Source organism: Dermochelys coriacea, chromosome 17 (assembly GCF_009764565.3).
Source record: "Dermochelys coriacea isolate rDerCor1 chromosome 17, rDerCor1.pri.v4, whole genome shotgun sequence".
Classification (NCBI taxonomy): domain Eukaryota; kingdom Metazoa; phylum Chordata; order Testudines; family Dermochelyidae; genus Dermochelys; species Dermochelys coriacea.
In genome coordinates this window covers 7,106,506-7,130,040 of record NC_050084.1, presented here as the reverse complement: position 1 = coordinate 7,130,040, position 23,535 = coordinate 7,106,506, and the positions used below count along the sequence as shown (strand labels likewise).

General features: G+C 41.9%; 1 protein-coding gene across 1 annotated transcript in view; it reads right to left on the bottom strand.

The window, feature by feature from the left end:
- Window positions 1–16,808, bottom strand: part of DHRS11 (dehydrogenase/reductase 11) — a 71,659-nt gene extending 54,851 nt beyond the window's left edge. Inside the window, exon 1 of the mRNA XM_038376320.2 lies at window positions 16,555–16,808. Within this exon, the coding sequence (XP_038232248.1) occupies window positions 16,555–16,686 (132 nt within the window). The 5' untranslated portion in view covers window positions 16,687–16,808. The remainder of the gene's footprint in view (window positions 1–16,554) is intronic.
- Window positions 16,809–23,535: the final 6,727 nt, after the last annotated feature.

The following is a 23,535-nucleotide window of genomic DNA, read 5'->3' as shown; positions in this document are numbered from 1 at the left end:
GATACTGACTAACACGGCTACCCCCTCTGATACAAGCAGCTGATGTTTCTTGAGATAGAGAAGGGACCATTGGTGAAGTGAGTCAGAGAGCAAGGCAGCATGATAAAAGCAATGGGTTTGGAAAATGACCTTTGAAGCAGCATTCTGAATGGACATGAGCAAGACAAGACTGCACTTCACAAAGTGAGAGAGAAGAATGCTGCAGTTATCAGGAGGCAAGCTGATGAAAGCCTTTAGCTGTGTGGCTGGAAAGGAAAGGTCATATGTGAGAGATGTTATGCAGAAAAAATCAGCAAGATTTAGGGCTTATCTACATGAAGAAGACTTCAGTAAACTGGGCTGTAAATCTACTCAGCACTGACCTGCCTCACTACCTGGATGCATGCTGCTGATGTAAGTTAACAGTTCTTTTGAGCACTTTGATCTTGTCCTGTTTGAAGGAGGACTAGATCAAAACATTCTCACAAACTGTGAACATGCAGCAGTAGTGTGCACAAGGACACTTAGACCACAGCAGGCTAGTGTGGAGTAGAGTCACACCCCAGCTTACCCGGGTCTAACTGTTGGCATAGACAAACCCTTAGACAGAGCCTGGATGTGAGGACCTAGAAAGAGTTCCGAGTCGAAGATGACGCCCTGTTTACAGGCCTGAGTGACTAGGTAAATCTAATTTACCTCCAAACTTTAATTATAGAAGACCACCACAATTGTACAACTGACACAAGTAACCCTTACTCACAAGCGTAGTGCCCTGATTAAGATTTAAAGACTTTCACTGGTGAGAAACTAATGTTGTCCCCAGTGATCAAGAAAGGAAGTAGTGAGGAGGGATTGGGGGAGGAACGACGAAGAGCTCTGTTTTAGCCATGCTGAACTTCAGATGATGGCTAGATATCAGAGAGATGGATCAAGATTTTAGACTGGACAGAAAGAAATAAGTCTGGAGTAGAAGGGTAGCTTTGAGAGTCGTCTTTGCCATTTTCATAGAACCTAATTTACTCCCATGTGCATACACTGAGAGAGAATTTAGCATTTAGTTAACTGACCAAAATACTGTACAAAGTACATATAGGATCTAAAGCTTTCCTCTTGCTTTATATTTTATAATTCTGGCACCAATTACTGTGGTTTAAAGTGATTAGCATTTAGTGGTATTCAGAAAATTAAGGCTACCCAAGTCTTAGTGGTCTAGTGTTCTGGGAACTTTAAACTCAGGACTGAGAAAGATTTTGAACACAACCCATATACCAAACTGAACCAGAGGTACCAAATGCTGGGAAGCAGATTTGCAGTTCGGGTTGGACTCAAAAGAACTGAAAGGATAATTTGATAAAAATATGAACCAATTAAGCTTAAAGACCCACAATTACTGAAGCAGTTTACACTGCCATAAAATAAATCCCACCCAGGGATGGGGTTTGGGAGGGGACTCCGGGGGGGGGCAGGGGTTTGGGGGAGGTGAGGGCTCCATCTGGGGTGGGGCCAGGGATGAGGGGTTTGGGATGGGGAAGGGGACTCCGGGCTGGGGCAGGGTCCCGACGGCACTTACTGCGGTGCCAAGGAAGCAGCTGCCAGGTCCCTGCAGCCTCTAGGTGCATGGACGGGCAGGTGGCTCTGCGTGGTGTGTGCTGCCTTCACGCATGGAAGCACTGCCCCCCCGTAGCTCCCATTGGTCGCGGTTCCTGGCCAACAGGAACTGCGGAGCCGGTGCTGGGGGCAGGGAAGCGCGTGGAGTCTCCTGGTCCCTGGCCGCCCTAGCGCCTAGGGGCTGTAGGGACCTGGCAGTCGCTTCTGGTAGCTGCTAAGGGAGCCTGCCTTAGCCCCAGACCCCCGCTGTGCCACCGACCGGACTTTTAATAGCCCAGTTGACACTGCTGACCAGAGCCACCGGGATCCCTTTTCAACTAGGTGTTCTGGTCCAAAACTGGATGTCTGGCAACCCTAAAATCTACACAACTGTTTAGGACAAAGTAAATTTGCCATGTTTACCTGAAGCTGGAGGGGGAATTTATTAAGGAGACAGAATGTAATGAGCTGGAATTGGGCCAGCATTCCTGTTCTTGTGGAAAATGCCATTGGATTGTTAATGTCTGCAAGATCCTGACTGAAGGTCACATGTCAAAAACAGTGCAACACATCCTAGTACCTTGGTTCAATACTGACTAGGAGGAAAGAGTGCTGGCTACTGAATCGCAAACAACCTAGCTTTTCCTTGGCGGTTTCTGATCCAAGTACTAGCCCAACCCAATGGGGCTTTCCTTGCAAGAGGGGAATACAATAGCACCGGATATGGCTACAGCTCTTATGCAGGTTGCTTGCATTTACTCTATGAGCTGTATATGAATAGGGCGTTTGACTGGTACTGATTTGAATTCTTGGCTCTGGCAATAATCATGGACAAATCATTTCTTCTCTGGCCTGTGTTTCCCCTTTTCTGTCTGTCTGTTTAGAATGTAAACTCTTCAGGAAGGACTTCACTGCAGGCACACTGGGGCCCTGATCTCCATTGGGCTCTCTCTTGGCCTTGCTGTACTACCAATTATTAAAAATAATAAATATACAAGTGGGATATATCGGGGGGTTTTAAAGAATGAATGTTTATATATGTGCATATAGCAGGGAGACTGAGGCTCGGCATTTCTCTTCCCCCACCTCCTACTTGCAGCTTGCTTGAAAAGGAAAGCACTAATCTGTTAAGAAGCTGGGCGTCTAGAATTTACAGTCAATAGTTCATGTTATCAAAGACTGTTTCTTGAGCAACATCTAACCTTGACAAAGTAGGCCTTGGTTATAAATGTTACCTTTGATCAATAACTGTCACAAATGCATTAAAATTAACCTGTTAAAGCTTGTAATTGGAGCCGCATTGTATCACGCTGTGTACACCCTACCAAAAAAAGTGTTTTGTAGGACACAATATCAATTATAAAAGCAATCCAAGGAAAAATCAAAACACGCTTGTGAAACCAGTTATATCCCGTCTGATCTTCTAACAATCCCCTTTGCTAGTTTGGGTCTCTCTGGTCCTCCTGTTTTGTCCTGTTTATTAAGAACATGGGGGAAATGGCTGGCTAAGGGAACTAGGTAATGGGATCCTGAACCTCTTACTTTTCAGTCCCTGATTCTAATCCAACCTAAATTAGTAGTGGCTGAAAGTTGTTGCATTTGGTGGACGTTAGGTGGCCTGTGTGATAATAAATAATAATAAGATACTAACTCATTCATCCATTTTTTATTGTAGTAGCACGTAGGAGCCCCAGTTGTGGACTGGGACCCCATGGTGCTGGGCGCTGTACAAACACAAAACAAAAAGATGGTCCCTGCCTCAAAGAGCTTCCAATATAAGTAGTCCAATTCCTAATATCAAGATGTGTGGAGAGAGAAATGGAAAAAAGTTCCCATTTTGTTATTTTTTTTTTTAGCAGAGAGGCTAAGATTGAAAGAGACAGTTGAGCTCCCTCTCATCCTTAGGCTGAGCCACCTGAGTCAGGGTAAAGAACACAGGTGGGGCTGTGTGGGTAAGCTGTGCATGTTTTGTACATAGAAGACCTCAGTTTCCTGGGCTGTCAATCCAGGAACATTCACAAGCATTGAATTCACAACATTTTTAAAAAGTCTATAGGTTAATGAAATAAGTGACAGCTGCCATGGGTGATCTTAATGCAAATTGTCAAAGGGAAGAGGTGTATGATCTCTGACTGTTCAAGGATGTGTGTTAAAACCAAGAGGAGAAGAAAGGAAGCACCTCACACTGCTCAAATGTTCCCGGGGGTTACACTATCTGTTTCCAGAGGAAACCACATCTAGGCCTCCTCAGCTAGAAAGTTGCCTCAATGCAGGACTTAAAGGGGAATTTAAGATGGAAAAATTATTCCCCAAGAGAAATACAAATCATAGAAAGAGGTAGTATGGTCCAGTGGAAAGAGTCATGGGCTGGGAGATAGTGCTACCCCCTGCCCTGCCATTGACCTGATATGTGACTTTAAGCCAGTTACGTTATCAATCTGTGCCTTGGTTTTCTCATCTGTAAAATGGGGAGAACGATACCCATCTTTCTACAGCATTTTGAGATCTACAGACGAAAAGAGCACAAGTACCTTTGGATACCTGTCAAATTATCTACAGTTAGATTTCTTGGCAGCCATGAGCACAATTTCATAATGCATACTGGAATTAGAACATAGTTAAGACTCACTCCACCTTGCCACCTATCTCCAAGGTACATTGCAACCACGATCAGTGCTGGCAAATAAAGAACATGTATTTGCAAATCTTAGAGAAAAAGAAAGAGTGGCAGAGGAAGTAAGGAGCAATGAGAAGAATAAAACCACCAAAAATTTCACTACCCTTGAAACTTTTTTCCTATAGGGAAACAAACAGCCTAATGAACTATCAACTTTTCTGAAATGCGAACAGATCCTCAGCCTGTCTAAACTGACAGTTCCATGGGCTAAACCAATTTACACCAGCTGAGGATCTGGCCCCAAATGAATACAGCTAGGATGGGAGGATGATCCCTATATAAACTAGAAAGAAAGGTGTTTAAAAAGCATTTCACAACTCATCCTGACCCTGGCAAAGCACATGTGAATGCAGTTTAGCCCTGTGCATACCAGCAGCTAGTTTAGAAACAGTTTTCAATCCCCCTAAGCAGCCGCTAAATGTAATGAAATACTAGGTAGCCCCCTGAGCAGTGGTTAACACAGCTGCATCAAGTCTAAGCAAGGATCCCACTGAACTCATCCTTTTGCTACAGTCAGAACTGTGCTCCATCTGCTATTTTTTTGCTGCAGCTGTGTCCCCTGGGCGTCAGCGTAACGCGTCCACCTCCCCCTGTTGTGTCTGGATTGTGTTGTGTGTGCAGCACACAGACTATGAGACAACACGCGTCTCTGATGTTCCCCTCTTGTGGTGGAGTGGCAGGGAGCCAAGGAAATACTTTAACCCTGTCTCATTCTTGTAATGTTGTGTCCCACGCTTAATGCTGCGACATGAACCACAACGTCCTCTTTAGCGACTAGCATCTCACCGTTAAAAGGAAGAATACACATAAATAAAACATGGACAGAATTAACATGGGTGAGGTGAATACGCTTCTGAAGTCTATTACATTTAGACAAAAAGAAACAAAAAAAAAATCGACCTCTGTACTCCAAACCCATCTGGTTAAATAGAAAACTAGAGAGCTGTGCAAGAGGCAGCGTGGTCCAGTGGATAGGGCACTGGACCAGGACAGAGGGGGCCTGGATTCTACTCCTGACACTGTTCATGGATAAGTCACCTCGCCTCTCTGTGCCTGTATTCTCTCTTACCCTTTGTTTTCCTTGTCTATTTGGATTGGTTGGGATGTGCATAAGGACAAGAGAGGGGGGTTAATCTAGCCCCAGAGTTTTAAATAGTAGTTTTAGGTATAGTTCCACAGCCAAGGGGTTGAGGAGAGCAGATTTCTTCCAGCCCAGCTGAGCACTTTTATCACATAAATATACAACCCATACATTGACGACTAAGGTAAGTAGGGAAAAGAGAAAATCACCAGCTACGGGGATACAATACAGTCTGAATGGACCTGAAAGAGAACAGGATGCTATAGAATTTTGACTGTAAATTCTCTAGGCAGAGGGACTCTATGCTTAGCCCACTTGTCTTATTGTGCAGCATTCTACCACCTACTGTACTGTGTTAATAATACATGATTTAACGTTGAAAGCCTTCTTATAATTGTACGGGTTAAATTAGCATAAATATGTTCCCTGAAAATTACACAGAGTAACGTTCTGCTGGCTGATAGAAAGAAGGAGTAGCAGAGTGACTTGCTATCTGGTTTCATTCTTACACATGGAATTCATTTTCATATCCCATAGGAGCAGCTTTGTTCTCTTTCTCTCTACTCTAAACCTCTTCTTAGAGAGGAAAACATTTAATATGTTCCTGCATTCTAATAAAAAAAAAAAGCACATGTGTTACAAGTGACAGGATGTTCAGCTGCCTTTATTATGCCTCCAAGCCATATAGACCCTACGCTTACCAATAAATACTCAAATTTTATCTCAGGTGTAGAAGTGTTGCAAAATGTAACTGATGCATTACATTTTTAAGTAAGAGGAGCAGAGAATGTTGCATCAGCCAGGAGATGGGATATTTTATTCTCAGTGACATGAACAGATCTCAAATATTGCTTGAATTTTCTTGCTACTTTAGAAACATACGAGTTTTTAAACTTTCAGCTGTGTTACCAAGTCTTCTCAGTTACAACACTCACAAATTTGTCAGGGTGCCCTTCTCAACACCCAAAGAAAAATGCTATATTCACACACGCAGGTTTCAGACTACAAAATGGTTTTATGAAACGGAAGTCAGAAATTCAAGATGGAAAAAGCCTTGCAGATCACAGAGTCCAACACCCAGAACAAAACATTGCTTGTACACACAATTCTTCTCCCACACAGAAGATAAGAGAAACCACACAAGTGAGTCGCTTAATGCAAAGTACTAAATGCTCTGGGCCAATCCAGCAAAACACTTAAGTACATGCTTTACTTTAATACATGCATTGCCCAAAAACTTTAGTAATGTGGAATCAAGGTTGACCAGCAGTGCATACCCTTCAAGAACATTGAATACATCTCAAAAAGAAAAGGAGTACTTGTGGCACCTTAGCGACTAACAAATTTATTTGAGTATAAGCTTTCGTGAGCTACAGCTCACTTCATCGGATGCAGCTCATGAAAGCTTATGCTCAAATAAATTTGTTAGTCTCTAAGGTGCCACAAGTACTCCTTTTCTTTTTGTGAATACAGACTAACACGGCTGCTACTCTGAAACCATTGAATACATCTGTACTTAAACCTTGGAAAACCTGGAAATATTGGGTTTCCGTACCCACCAAGAACTGTATTACTGCTTAAATGCCTCAAGGATTCCCACTTAAAAACAAGTCTTTAGCCAAATTAATTTAGCAGACTTGCACAGAAAAAACAGGGTTATCTTATTCCTGCAGAGTTATCTTATTCCTCCAAACTTTAATTATAGAAGACCACCACAATTGTACAACTGACACAAGTAACCCTTACTCACAAGCGTAGTGCCATGATTAAGATTTAAAGACTTTCGCTGGTGAGAAACTGACTTAATTGAGTAATGAACTTTTATGTGAGTCACAGTTACTGGATTGGGCCTGTACAGTATTTTATTTTAGACCATCACTACGGGACATTATTATATAGGATAAATCCAAATGACTAAATTAGCTCTTTATTGTGCCACACAGATAAAATAACTATCGATCCAAATCAAACCACACGGTAAGTACTGTACTCACTGAAATCAAATGATGCTCTAACTAAATAATAATGGCCCATGCTCTATTTCATAGAGCTGATCCAAAATTTTTCATTTTTCACAACATTTTTGACCAGCTCTAACATTTTACTTTTATTCAAAGTCAAGTAAAGAGCGTACCACTCCCACCACTGCTTAAAACCCCAAACCACAATTTGGCAACTCCTTTATAATCTTGCCTCTTGCTCTTATCTGATTTTCCGAGAGATTAAGAAATCTTGACATAGTATTTATTGCCCTAGATAAATTCCCCACAAGATTACATATTCTCTCAGTCACCAATTTGCAGTAGGTTATAAAACATCTACACACAGGGGTTCCAGCCAGTTTACCTTAGAAGGATTAGAGATTATGAATATGATTATCTGGTTTTGTTTTTAAACCGTACCATTTATGCTCCCCCAGTTAAAGATGGCTTGGATTTATTTTCTATATACAAGAGTTACGATGGTTTATATATCAATGTATTCGATTTTAATTCATCAGTGAGATACGTACTGTACCAACCCATCTTGCCTACTCTTGCCTCCTCCCTCATTCTTGCTTCTTCAGTACCCACACTACCTCTCTCCAATCCATTCAAATAGTCCATGTCATCATGGCTCTTTTTGACCCCTCCACTGCCTTTCCATTTCCACTGCATCAGATGCAGGTTGCTTCTCTTCCCCTTTAATTCCCTTCCGGGCTCATCTGCTCCTGTCTCTCACTGCATTGCTCCCATCGCTCCCACTGATGCCAGCCGTAAACACTCCATTTGCCTGCTTCTCTCCCAAACATCCCCAGACTTCCTTCCACACTGCCCTTTACACATGAAATGCTCTCCCTGAACTAATCCATAGGTCCACTCATCTTTCATATCCCTACTCAAGACCCACTGCCCCTGTGATGCTTACAAGAAACCAGCCTTAGAGTGATGGCGCAGAGGAGCAGCAGTCAGGAATAGCAGTCTGACTTATTTGAAATCACCAAGTTATAAATTAATCTATGTAACCACATGTTCTTTTTAATCTTCCCTTTGTCCTCTCCCTACTTCCTAGCTAATATTTGTTACACTCATAGGTGCTGGAACTACAGGTGCTGGGGGTGCTGCTGCACCCTCTGGCTTCAAGTGGTTCCCATCATATAGAGGATTTACAGTTTAGTTCAATGGCTCTCAGCACCCCCACTATAAATAATGTTCCAGTACCACAGGTTTCACTCACTTGGGACCCAATCCAGTTCCCACTGAAGTCAACAGGAGACTTTCCATTGACTTCAATGGGAATTGTGTTGTGCCTTTTCGCAACTTTCAAATTAGATTCTAAGTTCTTTGGGGCAGAGTTCATGTCTTCCTATGAGTTTGTATAATGCCTAGCAAACAAATCTGACCTCCACTCTTTACACTGGTTTCTCATAGTCAAGTTCAAGGCCTTTACCCTCAAGATGCTGAAGGGCCTGCACCCAGGATATCTAAAAGATCACCTACATCTCCAAGATGAGGACTATGGTTGACAACTCCATTCCAAAATGGAACTTTCTATAACATAGGGTTAAAGCTTGTCAGTGCAGGAAACAGCTTTCTTGGGGGCCAGTCTGAGACGGCAGAATGACCTTCCCTGGGAGCTAAGGACCACCAGAAACCTCCCACCCTCTGTTCCAAGTGCAAGCTGCATTTCTTTAACCTTGTCTCCTCTAACACAAAAACAGAGCAATGTGGACACTTAACTATGACCACCAACCAATCAACCAAAACCCTAGCAAAACAAATCACTACACTGCACATCCAATTCCGCCCTGGGGACAGGTTGAGAGAAAGAATGGCCCACACAAAACAGATGTTAGTGCATTACTTCATGCACAACTGGAAGATGCTCAGATTCTACAGTGATATAAGAAACTAAACAGAATTAGAATATGGAACTTGGTCTTATCTGGGACACTTGGGTACTCTGCAACCCAATCTATATACAAATAAATTACCAGTATAAAAATGTGCATTTTGTGCTGGTTTTAATAAAAAGCAAAGATTTTAAAAGATAGCATTTCTGAGGTCCACATTATACATAATGTACTTTTGCCAGAAAAGTTTGAGTAACAAAGACCATTAAGCTGATATTTTCAAAAGCACTTATGAGATTTAGAGAGCACAAGCCTCATTGACTTTCCTGTCCTAAATCTTTCAGATGCTTTGGAAAGTCTCTCCTTAAAAGTTTTGTGCAATTACCAACATCAGTTACACAGCTCAGTAAAGGTTTCAGAGTAGCAGCCGTGTTAGTCTGTATTCGCAAAAAGAAAAGGAGTACTTGTGGCACCTTAGAGACTAACAAATTTATTAGAGCATAAGCTTTCGTGAGCTACAGCTCACTTCATCGGATGCATTTCCACAGCTCAGTAAACTAACCAGTACTTCTGTACCACAGATGCACAGCAGAAGTCCAATATTCAGTAAAACACCACTTTAAATGCAAGTCTGTATACATGTTACAATGGTGCTTATGTTGCTTCACCGGATAGTAAATGTTGTGAAAGATGATCATCTGTGTTTCAAGTTTCAGAGTGAACATTCATTCATGTTTGTGTTTCATACAAGCAGGGCAGAACTCCTTTGTGAATGGATGGATAATGTAACTGGGTGGAGTGAGGAGTACAGTTTCACAAAGACCAGTCCAACTAGATTAACTAAATATACAAAAACTCTAGCTCCAAGTAAACTACGCAACCCACTTGCAGGATATTATCTGCAATTTTTCAAAAAGGTTCAGATGTAAGCATTACCATATGCCAGTGCTTATGGATACCTAAAAGAGCAAAAGGCGGATTAGGAACTGTGCAGATTTAATGCCTGTCTAAAGATATGATAATGAAGATTAAATGAAAAGGAAATAGCAAGATAAAAGGCCACTTTACCAAAGCCTGCCATGGAATGTCAATAATAATTTTCATCTGTATAACTCCTTTCACCTAAGAACCACAAACTGCTTTACAAACATTAAGGGCCTGATCCAAAGCCTTATAAAATAATTGGTAAAACTCCCACTGATTTCTATGGGCTTTTGGATCAACCCCTAAATAATTACACCTCCTAATACACTTGGTGAGTTAAGTAAGCAAGAGCATCTCCCTTTTACAGATCAATAAATTGAGGCACAGAGAATCAAACAAAGATGGGAACAGAACCCAGGAGTTCTGACCTTATAAAAAATTTGGGGTAAACAATCGTTGACAGATTATGACAAAACATTACTCTGGCATATGTATAATGTTATCCAACTTCAGATTAGAGCGCTTCATTATCATAATGGACTAACCTGACCCTCCACAGATCACAATCTTATTGACAAGTTCCGCTATGCCTCCATAGCAAACAGCAAGTTTTAGGAGGATCTGATGCTAACCAATCACCCCATATGAAAGCTATTATAAAGCTAGTTTAGAAGGACTTGTGACCAAGGCGATACTGGAAATGGCTTCTTTTTTAAAGGAAAACTCATACAATGGCATCATTTACAAGATATTACAAAGAAAAAGGAAATGTTAAATAGCCAAAAGACAATAGAGTTTTAAATAATCTGACAATAAACCTGTTTCCCTCATGACAAATTGCTCAGCTCTTTGTCCGTTATGATCTCATCATCCTCGTAGTTTTCATGAAGTATCCAATTAGACAAAACCTGAATTTCTAGTGTACACACAAAAAAAGGAAAAGAAAAAACACCTTTCACGCCTTTGTTACATTTCATAAAGATGTTTTGTTTGTTTTGTCCTGTATAGGTGACCTTTAAGTTATATCTTTAAAAATAAAACACAGCACCTCCTGACCCTCAAAATATTAGAATGTATGGAAATGCAGTGTTGCTACTGTCACACATTTATTGAGACTCTCAAGATATGAGATGTTCTTCTTAAAGCCCTAGCCCCTAGAGTCACGTGATTACATGAGACACAGCTTTTTTTTTTTTTTTTTTTTTTTTTTTTTTTTAAAGAAAGCTACTAGCTCTCATGGTTGTGGAGAAAAGTTTGAAAATATTACCCACAAACACACCAATAGCTGAAAAAACAGAAGACAAAGATCAGTCCCCAAAAAATGTTGACTTGTGAGTTTTGAATGCTTGGGGCTGACAATACTGATTTTGAGGCCATTCCAATTTCCTTAATTCTGCCCTGTGCTCACAGGAACCGATCCCAAGCTTTCTGAAGTAAATAAGAATCTTTCCACTGACTTCAATAGGCTTTGGCTTGGACTCTGGGTAAAATCTTTGCCCAGGGAAGTCAGTGGCAAAACTTCCATTGACTTAAGTGGAGTCAGGATTTTACCTTTAGCATCTAAGATGGAGATATCTGATGGAGGACTTTTAAATGAAGTAGGACCTGATGAAGATTTTAAAAAGTTTGTAGCCTATGACTACAGACATTTTAAATTCCCCTTCTTTGCAGGGTTTACCTATGGAGTCAAGACTGGAGTACTTGGCTTTGGTTTTAAACTAAAGCAAAATGAATAACTCATAGGGAACAATATACTTAATGAATTGAAGGCCTGATTCTAGTTGGTAAATCAGCTTAGCTTCTTGCTTTCACTGGAGTGACGTTGATCTGTTCAGCTGAGAATCTGCCCTCATGACCATTCTCTATTTGCAAATCGTCCACACCCAGCTTATACATTTTTCAGATTCATTCATTGTTCAGAGTTATCTGGCAAATACTTCTTACCTTGTCTTATTTGGCAAATACTACTATCATAACTTGCTTAGAAGAAGGTAATTGTGGTTATCTAATATTTTAAACTCAAAATATATTAGTTAATTTTGATTGGCAAGATGGCTCACATGACATTGTTTTTGCTTCCTGACTGGTTAGGTGTAACTCTCATCTCTCTGTTCTGCTCCCCTGAATACCAGCCCACTTCTCTCTCCCCTATATAAACTCCACAGAGTTGTCAAGCTGTGCAAAAACTGCTTCAAATAACTGCACAATTCCATCCACAAAACTACTCCAAGGTACCAGTTCTTGCCAACACCAACAGATTAAAACCCATTTGGAGGTTTTAGGCCAAACCATTTTGGAGTTTTAGTGTCCCCAAAATATATATATGAATATGGTCCCAAATAACTTGTTTCATACACCTTAGGCTTGCCCAAAAAATTTCCTACACTGGCATTACAAAAAAAATCACATCTATAACATTTCAGCTAATTTTGTTTAGTTCTGGGGAAGTTTGCTGTAGGAACAAAACTGTGTTTAAAATGAAAAGCTATTTTAACCTCAATTATGGGAAGACCAGCATTTCTCCAATGTTCAGATGGATTTACAAGGCCTAGATAAAATGTATTAAACCACACGTAAAATATAAGTGCCTTAAAATGCTGTGTAGCCCCCGGTCAGTTCAGAACATAAACCAATTCTGTTTTTCAGACAATTTTAAAGTAATACTTTCCTACAACACAGAAGCTAAAAAACAATAAAATGATATCTTAAATACAGGCAGTAGGTGGTAAATAAAGGTGGATTTTGATTGAGTTATGTTTAAAACTTAACAGTACAACCTCCAATTCTTCTCTTTGAACAAAGAGCTTTGTGAAAAATCTGATTAGAAACAGGGCAGAAATCTCAGGGGAAGAGCTGATGAAAGAAAAAGTTGAAATTCGTTTGCATGGCTAGACTATACAAGGCAAACAGAGACTATTAAACATGTATCTGCAGCAGCCCTATTGGTAATAGAGCCAAGAAACTGACCTGAATAAAATAAACAAGCAGCTGGGGTATCAAATCCTTCTGAGAAAGAAGTCTTCCCAAAGCCTTATTGGCCATGATATTTACATCCTCCTTCCCATGTTCCCTAGATGTCTCAGGTATTCTTCTCTATTACCACAGCCACTCTCCCAAAGCTCCACCATATTTTATTTACATGTATTTTCTGTCTTCAGAATCTTGCCACCCCATCCCCCAAGCTCTAGCCTCCAAATTTCCAAATTCAGGCTTGTTGGGAAGTATTTTTCCCTCTCTCTGTAGGGGCATAACAATAAAGCCAGCATTTTTAGTACCTCAAATTTCCAAATACATTGCTGGAGATCATTAGAAGCTGTCAATATTTACATAAACCATGCTACTGCTTAGCTTTTAACTAGCTCTGTAGAGCCAATATTGCACAGAAAGATCTGTCTGGACAAAGGATAAATCAAGCTTTTGGGAATCTTTCCATATAAAAAGGAAAAAAAAAGCATGCCTTACTCTCTAGCAAAACCTAAATTTTCCCAACTAGATTAACAAGCTACTTCCCCTCAAAGGATTTAAACCTAAATTGCTAGGCAACAAATTTAACAATCAAAATAGAACACACACACACACACGTTTTAGATGTAACCTAATAAAAATATAATAAGTAATTGCTAGCCAGTGATTTCTGAGAGGAATATAATTATAGTTGGCTAGTGGTATACCTCGACTCCAAAACTGGATTTTCCAACTTACGCACTGAAGCCCCAGTTCATCTGAGCATTTAAGCATGTACGTAGGACCCAGTGAATTCAAGATTGAACTTAAAGTTAAACATGTGTTTAACTGTTTTGATGAGTTGGGGGCCTAAAAGATTTGTAATAAAACTGAATTACTGTACAAAGTGTAATCAAGCTGACAAAGGAGAGAATATATTTTACATTTATTGCTAGGTGAGTCAATTAAATGTGCCTTTGACCATTATAACAGCAACCACCAGATATGAGCAAAGTGTAGTCTTACCCCAAAAAAGTGTATACATGAATGTATTTCACCCTTACAATCACAGGTGACTTGGGTATCTTTAGTGAACTTCACTCACGACCCTTTCCGGAAATAATACACATTCATAAATACTAGGTTTCAAACTGGCATGAACAGTTATGTAGAATACTAAACCATTCTTCACCTCTCCAGCTACATTTTATGAAATTTACACACTCGTAAGTATTTATACTATGGTATTTATTATTTTAATGTGGGTAACAGTCAAAGTGTACCAGAAACCTTTCTAACAGAGCACGTTGCAGTTTCTGCCCCAAAGAGTTTAGGTTATATTGGTAGCCGTGACGCAACAAGTGAAAGCCATAACAGATGAGAGAAAGAGGAGGATGAGCACATGAGGTTTTTACAGAAATATAGTCATGAGGTCACTTAGTTGTTAAGGACATCTTGTTACAAGTTATGTTCACCATTATGCACTAAACTCCCTCTGTAATCTCACCACCATCCCTCTATTATCCCTTACGGATTTTCTACACTGCAAAACTGTATTGTGCTGGAACATAATTTTTAACAGTTGAATTAGCTGACATGATGCTGCTGACCACATCTGAGTCGTCTGTCTAGACCAGGACAAATGGTGTTTAGCTTCATATCAGTTGACTGATCATGAATCACACTTAGCTGACCTGATGATGATTCTGAATACAATTTGTCCACTTAGATGTGGTCAGAATCATGTCAGCTAACTTATTTGTTCACAATCATTTTCAAACACTATACAATTCTGCAATGGAGGTAAGCCCTTGTAAAGCAAAATGCCTCCTTACCCAACTACCCTGCACAATCTCCCTCATGTAGGGTGACCAGATGTCCCGATTTTATAGGGACAGTCCCAATTTTGGGGTCTTTTTCTTATATAGGCTCCTATTACCCCACCATCCGCTGTCCTGATTTTTCACATTTGCTGTCCGGTCACCCTACCCTCATAACACTATCTGATCTTTTTTCCCTGTGGTCCTCCTTAACCAACACACCCTTTACTATCCAAACCTCTTTTCTGCTCTATTTTAATATACAGTCAGCTACATAATGTAATACTTTGCACTTCTATACATCTTTTCATCTACTGAAGACAAAGTGTTTTATTAGTATTATTTAACTAGAGGGACACTCAGGTCAATTTTTTCCCTGAATTTAGGTTTTGTAAAAACTCGTCTTTAGAAATCCTAACACCAATAGAAATATTTCCAGGAATTTTTACAATTTAATTCCAATGGCAACAGTATTTGTAATGACAGGTTTCAGAGTAGCAGCCCTGTTAGTCTGTATTCGCAAAAAGAACAGGAGTACTTGTGGCACCTTAGAGACTAACAAATTTATTTGAGCATAAGCTTTTGTGAGCTACAGCTCATTTCCCTGAAATGTCTGCAACCCATACACTGCAGCATTGTGCTAGAACCAGAGAGTAAAACTGACTATAAACTGGGCTCATAAACAGAAGTGAAATTGACAGGACTATTTTCCAAGGTGAAAAGTGTGGAAAGTAAACAAACAGCAAAAATTAGGAGAACTCAGTTGAGTTTTAAAATTTAAGCTAGATACATTATTTCTAATACACACAGGAGATACTTTCAAAAAAATATGGGCCATGATTTTCAAAAACAGCTAGTGGTTTTGGGTGCCCAGCCTGAGATCCCTTCAAAGGATCTGAAGCTGAAAAAGTGCTAAGAACCCACCTTCTGGAAACCAGGTCCCTTTCAAGGCACCACAAATGAGACCCCCTCTCCCCCCATAATGGAGCCAACCATAATTACCAGTCACTTTGGAAAAATCTTGGCCTTGAATTTTAACCTGACAGCTCAATAGAGAGTGTAAGGCTGGGGGGGGGAGGGGGGGCCGACTATAAATCAGGGGATCTGCAACTTTAACCGGTGACCTGAGAGGTGGGAAGGGAAGAGCTCTTGTCAATTTCAGATGGGGAAATAAGAGTTTAACTGAGGGCCTCCCCCCAACTTCCCAACACCTTCCCTGCCCCCAAAATGCACTGGAAGAATAATGGGGACAGGGGCTGCTTGCACTGAGTCCCCAGATCTCTTTCACCTCCCCCCCCATCCCCGCTCGGGGCGGGGGGGTGTCTCTGGGCCGCCCCCCCTTGGAAGGTTTTTTTCCCCCCCTTCACAGCTGCTGAGAGGGACCCGTCAACCTGGCCCTAGACCCCCGGCTCCGAGCTGCCCCCTCCCCAGGCACCGCGGCTCCCCCACGTGCGGGGAAGGGGGGGGGGGAATCCGGCATTGTCCGCAGCCCGCACCGGGAGCGCTAACAATAAAGGGGCGGGAGGAGAGGCTGCGCCCCAGTGGGGAAGGGGATGAGTCTGTGTGTGTGTGTCCCCCCCCCCACAAGTGTCATGGGATTCCCCCCTCCCGGGTCCCAAAATTGAGGGGTGGGGGGATCCCCCAGAGACGCCTTCCCATTGCTCCTTCCCTTCTTCCCCCCCCCATTCCCATCCCCTCCCGCCCCCCCTACCTCTATCTTGTCCACGCTCCGGGCGCAGCCCACCACCTTCATGCCCTGCTGCACCAGAGCCCGGGCCACCGCCGCCCCGATGCCCACCGAGGCGCCGGTCACCAGCGCCACTCTGCCCTTCCAGCGCTCCATGGCCCCGGGCTCGCTCCCCGCACCCGGCCGAGCCGCCTTCCCCCGGCCGGCGCGGGAGACCAGCCAAGCTCCGGCCCGCGGAGGGTGAATCCTTCCCCGCCCCTCCTGCCTCTCTCCGCCCGCCCCTTCTCCAAGCCCAGCCTCTCCCCGTCCTGGTCAACGTTCAGCAGCCCGGCGCTGGCCGCGCCCCTGCCCTGCCCTGGGTTTCTTCGCCCTCCGCCCTGCCGCTTCCCGCGGGGGAGAGAGGAGGCCGCCCAGAGCCGGCTGAGCACTTCCAGGCTCGGTGCACAGCCTGCAGGGACGGGGAGGCGGCGGCGATCCCAGGACCCGCCGGGGAACTGGATTATTTGTCGTGCAGGAGCTTTGAGGAGCCCCAGTCACAAAGCGGGAGCCCAAGGTGCTGTACCCACCCAGAAGAAATGGGCAGGTTTCAGAGGAGCAGCCCTGTTAGTCTGCATCCGCAAAAAGAAAAGGAGGACTTGTGGCACCTTGGAGACTAACACATTTATTTGAGCGTAAGCTTTCCTGCGCTACAGCTCACTTCATCTGGTGGAAATTGAGGGGCTCCATGGCCACGGGAGCATAGCCTACATGTCTCCTTTGCACTGCTTTCTATTTTAGGATTGTATTTATTTATTAAGGGGTAAGGCACTCCCCCAGTCAGCACACTAATCAGATAAAAATGAGGGAATGCAAAGCAGATGAGACAAAGCCATTAAACTCTTTGGGGGCAGAGACTTTTTTTCTTTTTGTGGCATTTGTACAATGCCTAACGCAAACCGTGGGGTCCTGGTCCATGCACTTCCATGCTACCAGGGTGCAGATAATAAAGTATAATCAGTAATAAGATACAGTAGAACCTCAGAGTTATGAACTGACCCATCAACCACAGGCCTCATTTGGAACTGGAAGGAGGCAATCAGGTAGCAGCAAAGACAAAAAATAAAAGCAAATACAGTACACTACTCTGTTTAACAAACTACTAAAAAAATTAAATAAAGGGAAAGCAGCATTTTGCTTCTACCTAGTAAAGTTTCAAAACTGTACAAAGTGAACGTTCAGTTGTAAACTTTTGAAAGAACCATGTTTTGTTCAGACTGACGAACAAACTCCATTCCCGAGGCGTTCGTAACTCTGAGGTTCTACTAGCGGTAGGTTAAACGGAAAAGGGGGAGGGGTGGTTTCGGCACCCCACTGAGAGTCTAGAATTCATGGTTCTGGTCCTAGCTTTGCTAAGGACTGCCTGTGTGACCCTGAGCTCGTCACTTAAAGAGCCAAAGGGAGTTAGACTGCCGGCTCATTTGATAATCCCAGCCTTCATTTCATAGATGCATAGATACTAAGTTCAGAAGGGACCATTCTGATCATCTAGTCTGACCTCCTGCACAGCGCAGGCCACAGAATCTCACCCACCCACTCCTACGAAAAACCTCACCTATGTCTGAGCTACTGAAGTCCTCAAATCGTGGTTTAAAGACTTCAAGGAGCAGAGAAGCCTCCCTCAAGTCAACCATGCCCCATGCTACAGAGGAAGGTGAAAAATCTGCCTCAGCTCTCCATCTGTCAACCTGGGGTAATAAAATACTTCTTTTCTCTCACCTTGCCTATTCTAGACTGTAACCTCTTCAGAGCAGGGATGCTCTCATATACATGTACAGCAAAAATTACAATAAGTCCCCAATCTTGGAGGGGGCTTCCAGGGCTACCCTAATAGAATAAGGATGGTTTTATGGTTAAGACAGGACAGAGTCAGGACAGCTGGGCTGCAAGTCTCAGCTCTGCCTCAGACTGGCTGTGTGACCCTGTGCAACTCCTTTAACCTCTCTGTGCCTCAGAATCCACACCTGTAAAATAGGGATAACACTTCCCTGCCTCACAGGGGAAAGGGGGTTATCAGGATAAATTCACTAATATTTGTGAAGAGCTCGACATTACAGGCATCTTAGAAATGACTCTAAATAAAAAGGGATAGACACCTGTATATATGCTGCTATTTATTTTAATTTGTACAATGCTCCTATTACAAAAATCTACATCCATGAAAAAAAAATCTATTTAAAAAACAGAATATACTAGTGTCTCACTGTCACTGCTCAAAACCTGCGACCTACAGAACGGAGGGCCTGACTCTACACCCGAGGAGCTTTTATATCAATGGAAGCAACATTGGGCTCTGAGATTACCTAGTTCAAAGAAAGAGCCTGATTCTTAACTACTGTTGGCTTCAGTAGTGCAACATTTCACCCAAAGACCTGGATAAGGAGATGATCTTTGTACCCAGGTTCTGTAACCTACTTCCTCCAAGAGTCTGACAACGCCTGACTGTGTTCTTCCTGCAGCAGGCCCCGTGGGTTTACTTATGCACTGAGGTTTCTCAGGAGGCTAGACTGGTTGGAGTTTTGTTTGTGAGCTGAAGGGAATTTCTGAGAGGTCTTTTTTGTCACTTGCAGTGCTTTGTACATGCAGCTAAAGATTAGGAGAGGTGCATATTTAACAAGATATTATGTAACAAATAGATACAAGTCTTCAGAGTCTGGGGCCCTTTACACAGAAGAAAAACAACAGATCATCCAGGTGGCAATAATAACCAGTCAACTTGCTACCCACCTTTTGTCCTTTGGAAAACAGCCCTTTCCTACTTTTAAAACAACTTTTAAGCTAATGCTTGAGCAAATAGATAAACCTTGCCTTTGTTGAAAGAAATGGAAGGAAGTGAGGATGGCTTAGTCAGAGCCAGGCCAAGGGTCATCAGGAACATGCAGTCAACCATGGGTCTATTCTATCCATAGTATCCCCTTCTCCATCAGGCTGACACTGCTCAGGAAAAAGCACAAAGGGAAGGAAAAAGCTCAGACCATTGACAGGAGGCAGAGGAAGGCAACATTTGTAACAATGTAGTAACATTCTCTTGCAATAGAATAAGATGCTTTCATGAGAAGCGGGTAGTAGGGGCAATGAGACCCTCATGATGGCATGGGGGAGTTTCATAAAGACTTGGAGAAGTGAATTGGGTCTGGCAGGGATGGGGAGATAGGAACTTACCCCCTTAGGACTAAACATCAGGATTGAAATACCTAATTTTCTCAGGGACTGAAAGTTTAAATTCCATCAGGGTGGACTCAGCCCATCATTACTTAGAAGATAGATTAACCATGTACCAGGCAGTGTAGAGGGAAGATTTGATCTTCTTTGCATGGATAGCAAAGATCCCTTGGCATCTCTTGTAGGTGCAGAGATTCACTTCGGTTCTTAATCGACATTTCCCCCTCTCCATCATTGCTGGATTAGTTGGTTGCCACCTTCAATGCCACTCATGATTGCATTTCCATGTTGCATATTTATATAAATTTGCGAAGTGCTTTGTGATCTTTGAGCTCAAAGGGGCTATAAAATGTGATATTTATATAGATTACCAACCAGACTAATTTCAGATAGAAAAAACAATGGGAATACCATTATCTTTTTAACACAACTGTAGGCCATTGAGAGGAACCAGCAAGAGCCAGTATATTTACAGTTTAGAAAAAAACTACTACTTTAAACTGGAGGGTTTGGTAAAGGCCAATTATAGCAACAATAAATGGGAATAAATCAAGTCTGTGTGTAGGACAGAGTATTTCATCCAGAATGACTGTGTACTATGTATCTGGGGACAGTTAAAGGTGATGTCAAGTAGGTTTTGTTTGTTTTGTTTTGTTTTTTTTTTAAAGAAAGAGTTTTATATTTGTTTCACTCCTCTTCTACCCAATTCTTCCCTGTTTTGACTCCCAGTGCTGCTGCCACTAGACTGAGGACTGTATGTCTATCAATGCCTTAAGGAAGCCAACTGCCCCAATCTCTCTCAAAAGACCAAGTCTATTGCTACCAGTGATGAGCATGGGTTGGACAGACAGGTTAGACTACATAACATTTTAGCTTCTCTTCTACAGAGTTTGCCACCTCAGCCTTACATGGAACTTTTCAAATCAAACCTTCTATTTGTTTGGCAAAAAGATCACTCAGTCCAGTCAAATTGAACTGAAAATTCACCCAACAGCTTTGATGGGCAAATAGATGAAGACATGGCTACCTTGTTTCCTTGCATTATTTATTTGCCTTATAGTACTGCCTTGAGCCCCCAACCAAGATCATTGTGGTAGTCTATGTATGTGCACATAGTAAGTCCCTGTCCAAGGAGCTTAACGGCTAAACAGACACAGGATGGGAGGGAATAAAAAAGGGATCATCATCACTAGTTTACACACAGGGAACTGAGATACAGAGAGATTGTGACTTGCCCGCAGTGCCAACTGAATCCAGATCCAGTCCAATGCCTTAACCGCAAAGCCATCCTTCCTTCACTTTGACTTCTTGTTTTAACTTGAGAGTAAGTACACATTTTTTTCTGGCTTAGGTAGGCAATTATTGGCTTCTCCACCTCAAATGGTGATAAGTCTCTGGAGCGCAGGTCCTAAAATCTGAAACAAATCAAGTGTCTATTAAATGGAACAAGTTTGATTTATTCCTGCAAAGTGCTCAAAAGTCACGTTATGAATAAGAAAAATCTGGAGAGTCAAAGGAAAAACAGTGTAATTATGGCTTTCGAGTGAGCCTTGGCAGCCTCCCAAGGTGAGCAGGTTGAGAGGTTCTTAAATAAGTTAGTCCTTAGAAATTGAGACTCTCAATGTTAGGGCTGAATTCTCAGAGGTGCTGAACAATTACCATGCTGCTTATTTGTACTGCAGGAACATAGTGGTCCCAGGGACATCAAGGCCCCATTCTGCTAGTTAGTGTGTACACACACACACACACACACACACACAATGAGAGAGACAACCCCTGCCCCAAAGAGATTACAATCTAAACAGGCAAGACAGATAAAAGATGTGAGGAAAAACAAAGGTACAGAAAGGTGGAATGACTAGCCCAAGGTCACACAGCCACTCAGTGAGAGTCAGGAATAAAACCTAGGTATTCTTAGTTCCAGGTCCAGTGCCCTATCCACTTGATCATGCTTGGTTTATCCCTATAATTTTGAATGTGCAGTATCTATAAGGCTTGAAATGTATAGAAAACCTGAGGAAAAACTAGGTGAGGTTGGCATTTAAATTTTCTTCTAATTAAGTATTTCTGAGAGAGAGAATCCTGTATTCGCAAAAAGCAAAGGAGTGCTTGTGGCACCTTAGAGACTAACAAATTTATTTGAGCATAAGCTTTCGAGCTGTAGCTCACAAAAGCTTATGCTCTAATAAATTTGTTAGTCTCTAAGGTGCCACAAGTACTCCTTTTCTTTAGAAGGAATGTATTTGTACCAGACAACTGATGTCACAGATGATGTCATTTTGCAGTGATATGGTTAATTCAACTTCTGAGCGGAGCTGTCAAGCCTCCAGTGACTACTTGTTACTATTTCTACACCCCTTTGAACACATAAGAAAACAAAGGTCATGCCCCAAGGACCTTTAAAGTTAAGGACCCAATCCCAAAAGATGTAGGTCAATCCTTAGTACTCTTTGAGCTCATTTGAGTGTTGAGGGCACTCAACAGCTTGCAAGAGTTGCCCAGCACTTCCCAGGATGAGGTCCTAAATAAATAATCTGAGCAATGCAAGCTGTGTGAAGGGAATATCTGCAAGGGATATGAAATCTTTAAAGAAAACAGCTTACAATTCACTAGGCTGGAAAAGGGGCCTCTGTCAGTAACACTCATGCAAAACAGAAACAGCACGTTGTCATTGGGACTAGCTAAGCCTTACTTAGTTTCAGACACTGACTAGAATACAAATTTATCAGGCTGTGTATACCTTAACAAAGAAAAAACCCAGTAGGACACAAGGCAACCAACAATACCCAGGAGATTGACAATAATGGGCCTGATCCTCCTGCTATCAATGGAAGTTTGTCAGTGGATCCTCGACTGGGCCAAATTCATCCCCATGGAATGGCACCAGGAATGGATTTGTTGCATGGTGAAAGTGGTAGTGTTTTTAAGGAAGTTCATTTACAAGCTAACCACTATGGCTGGTGCTTTTGAATTCAGATAATATAGTTCTAAACAAAACAAAAGTAAAGTACAGGAACCATCAGCGACTTCAAGGGCAACTTCCCCCCAAAAGTCAGAAAGCTTTTGCTGTGAAGATAAGGGAGTTCTGTAAAATACAGTAAACCGAGTATGATTTCACTTACATGCCGATATTTGCAGGAATAATAGCTGCAGAGTGATTAATATCACTGTCTTACTTCTCAATCATGCTTCCATTGAAATCAATGGACATTTCATCATTCACTTAACTGGGATCAAGATCTGGACCTTAATTTGGTTGACAACCAGCAAAATCAGAAACTATATTTTACTTAGTACCAGGAAATGACCTGGAGTATGATAAATAAGATACAAGTTGATGGTGCACCTGGGGTTGCGGGATAATTATAGCAGCAGTCTCCTGTGTGCTGTAATTAGAACTGTGCCCGTGTTTCCATTTTAAGTTCAGCTTTATGGGATTTAAACAGTCACACTGGACTGGAACTTCACATACAAACTCTGCTTGAAAAAAAAATGTACACAATTAAAAAGAAATCATGTGACTGTTTTTGCAGTAGACAAACAAAAACAACCACCGGGCTAAATTTGAGGTGTAATTCTAATGAAAGCAGATGAGTTACAAAAGGAATGAATATAGCCCAAATGTAATCAGAGTTTTCAAGATGACCTTTCCATTCTTTTTTGGTGCACTGGGGCATGGAGGATAGGATTTAAAAAAAATTATGGGGATTTCAGTGATTTTGAAGTTACAAAAGCAAACACTTCACTACAGCAGAGAAGTAAACATTTTTCCACAATTTTTTTGTTTTAAACCACATAATTACATGG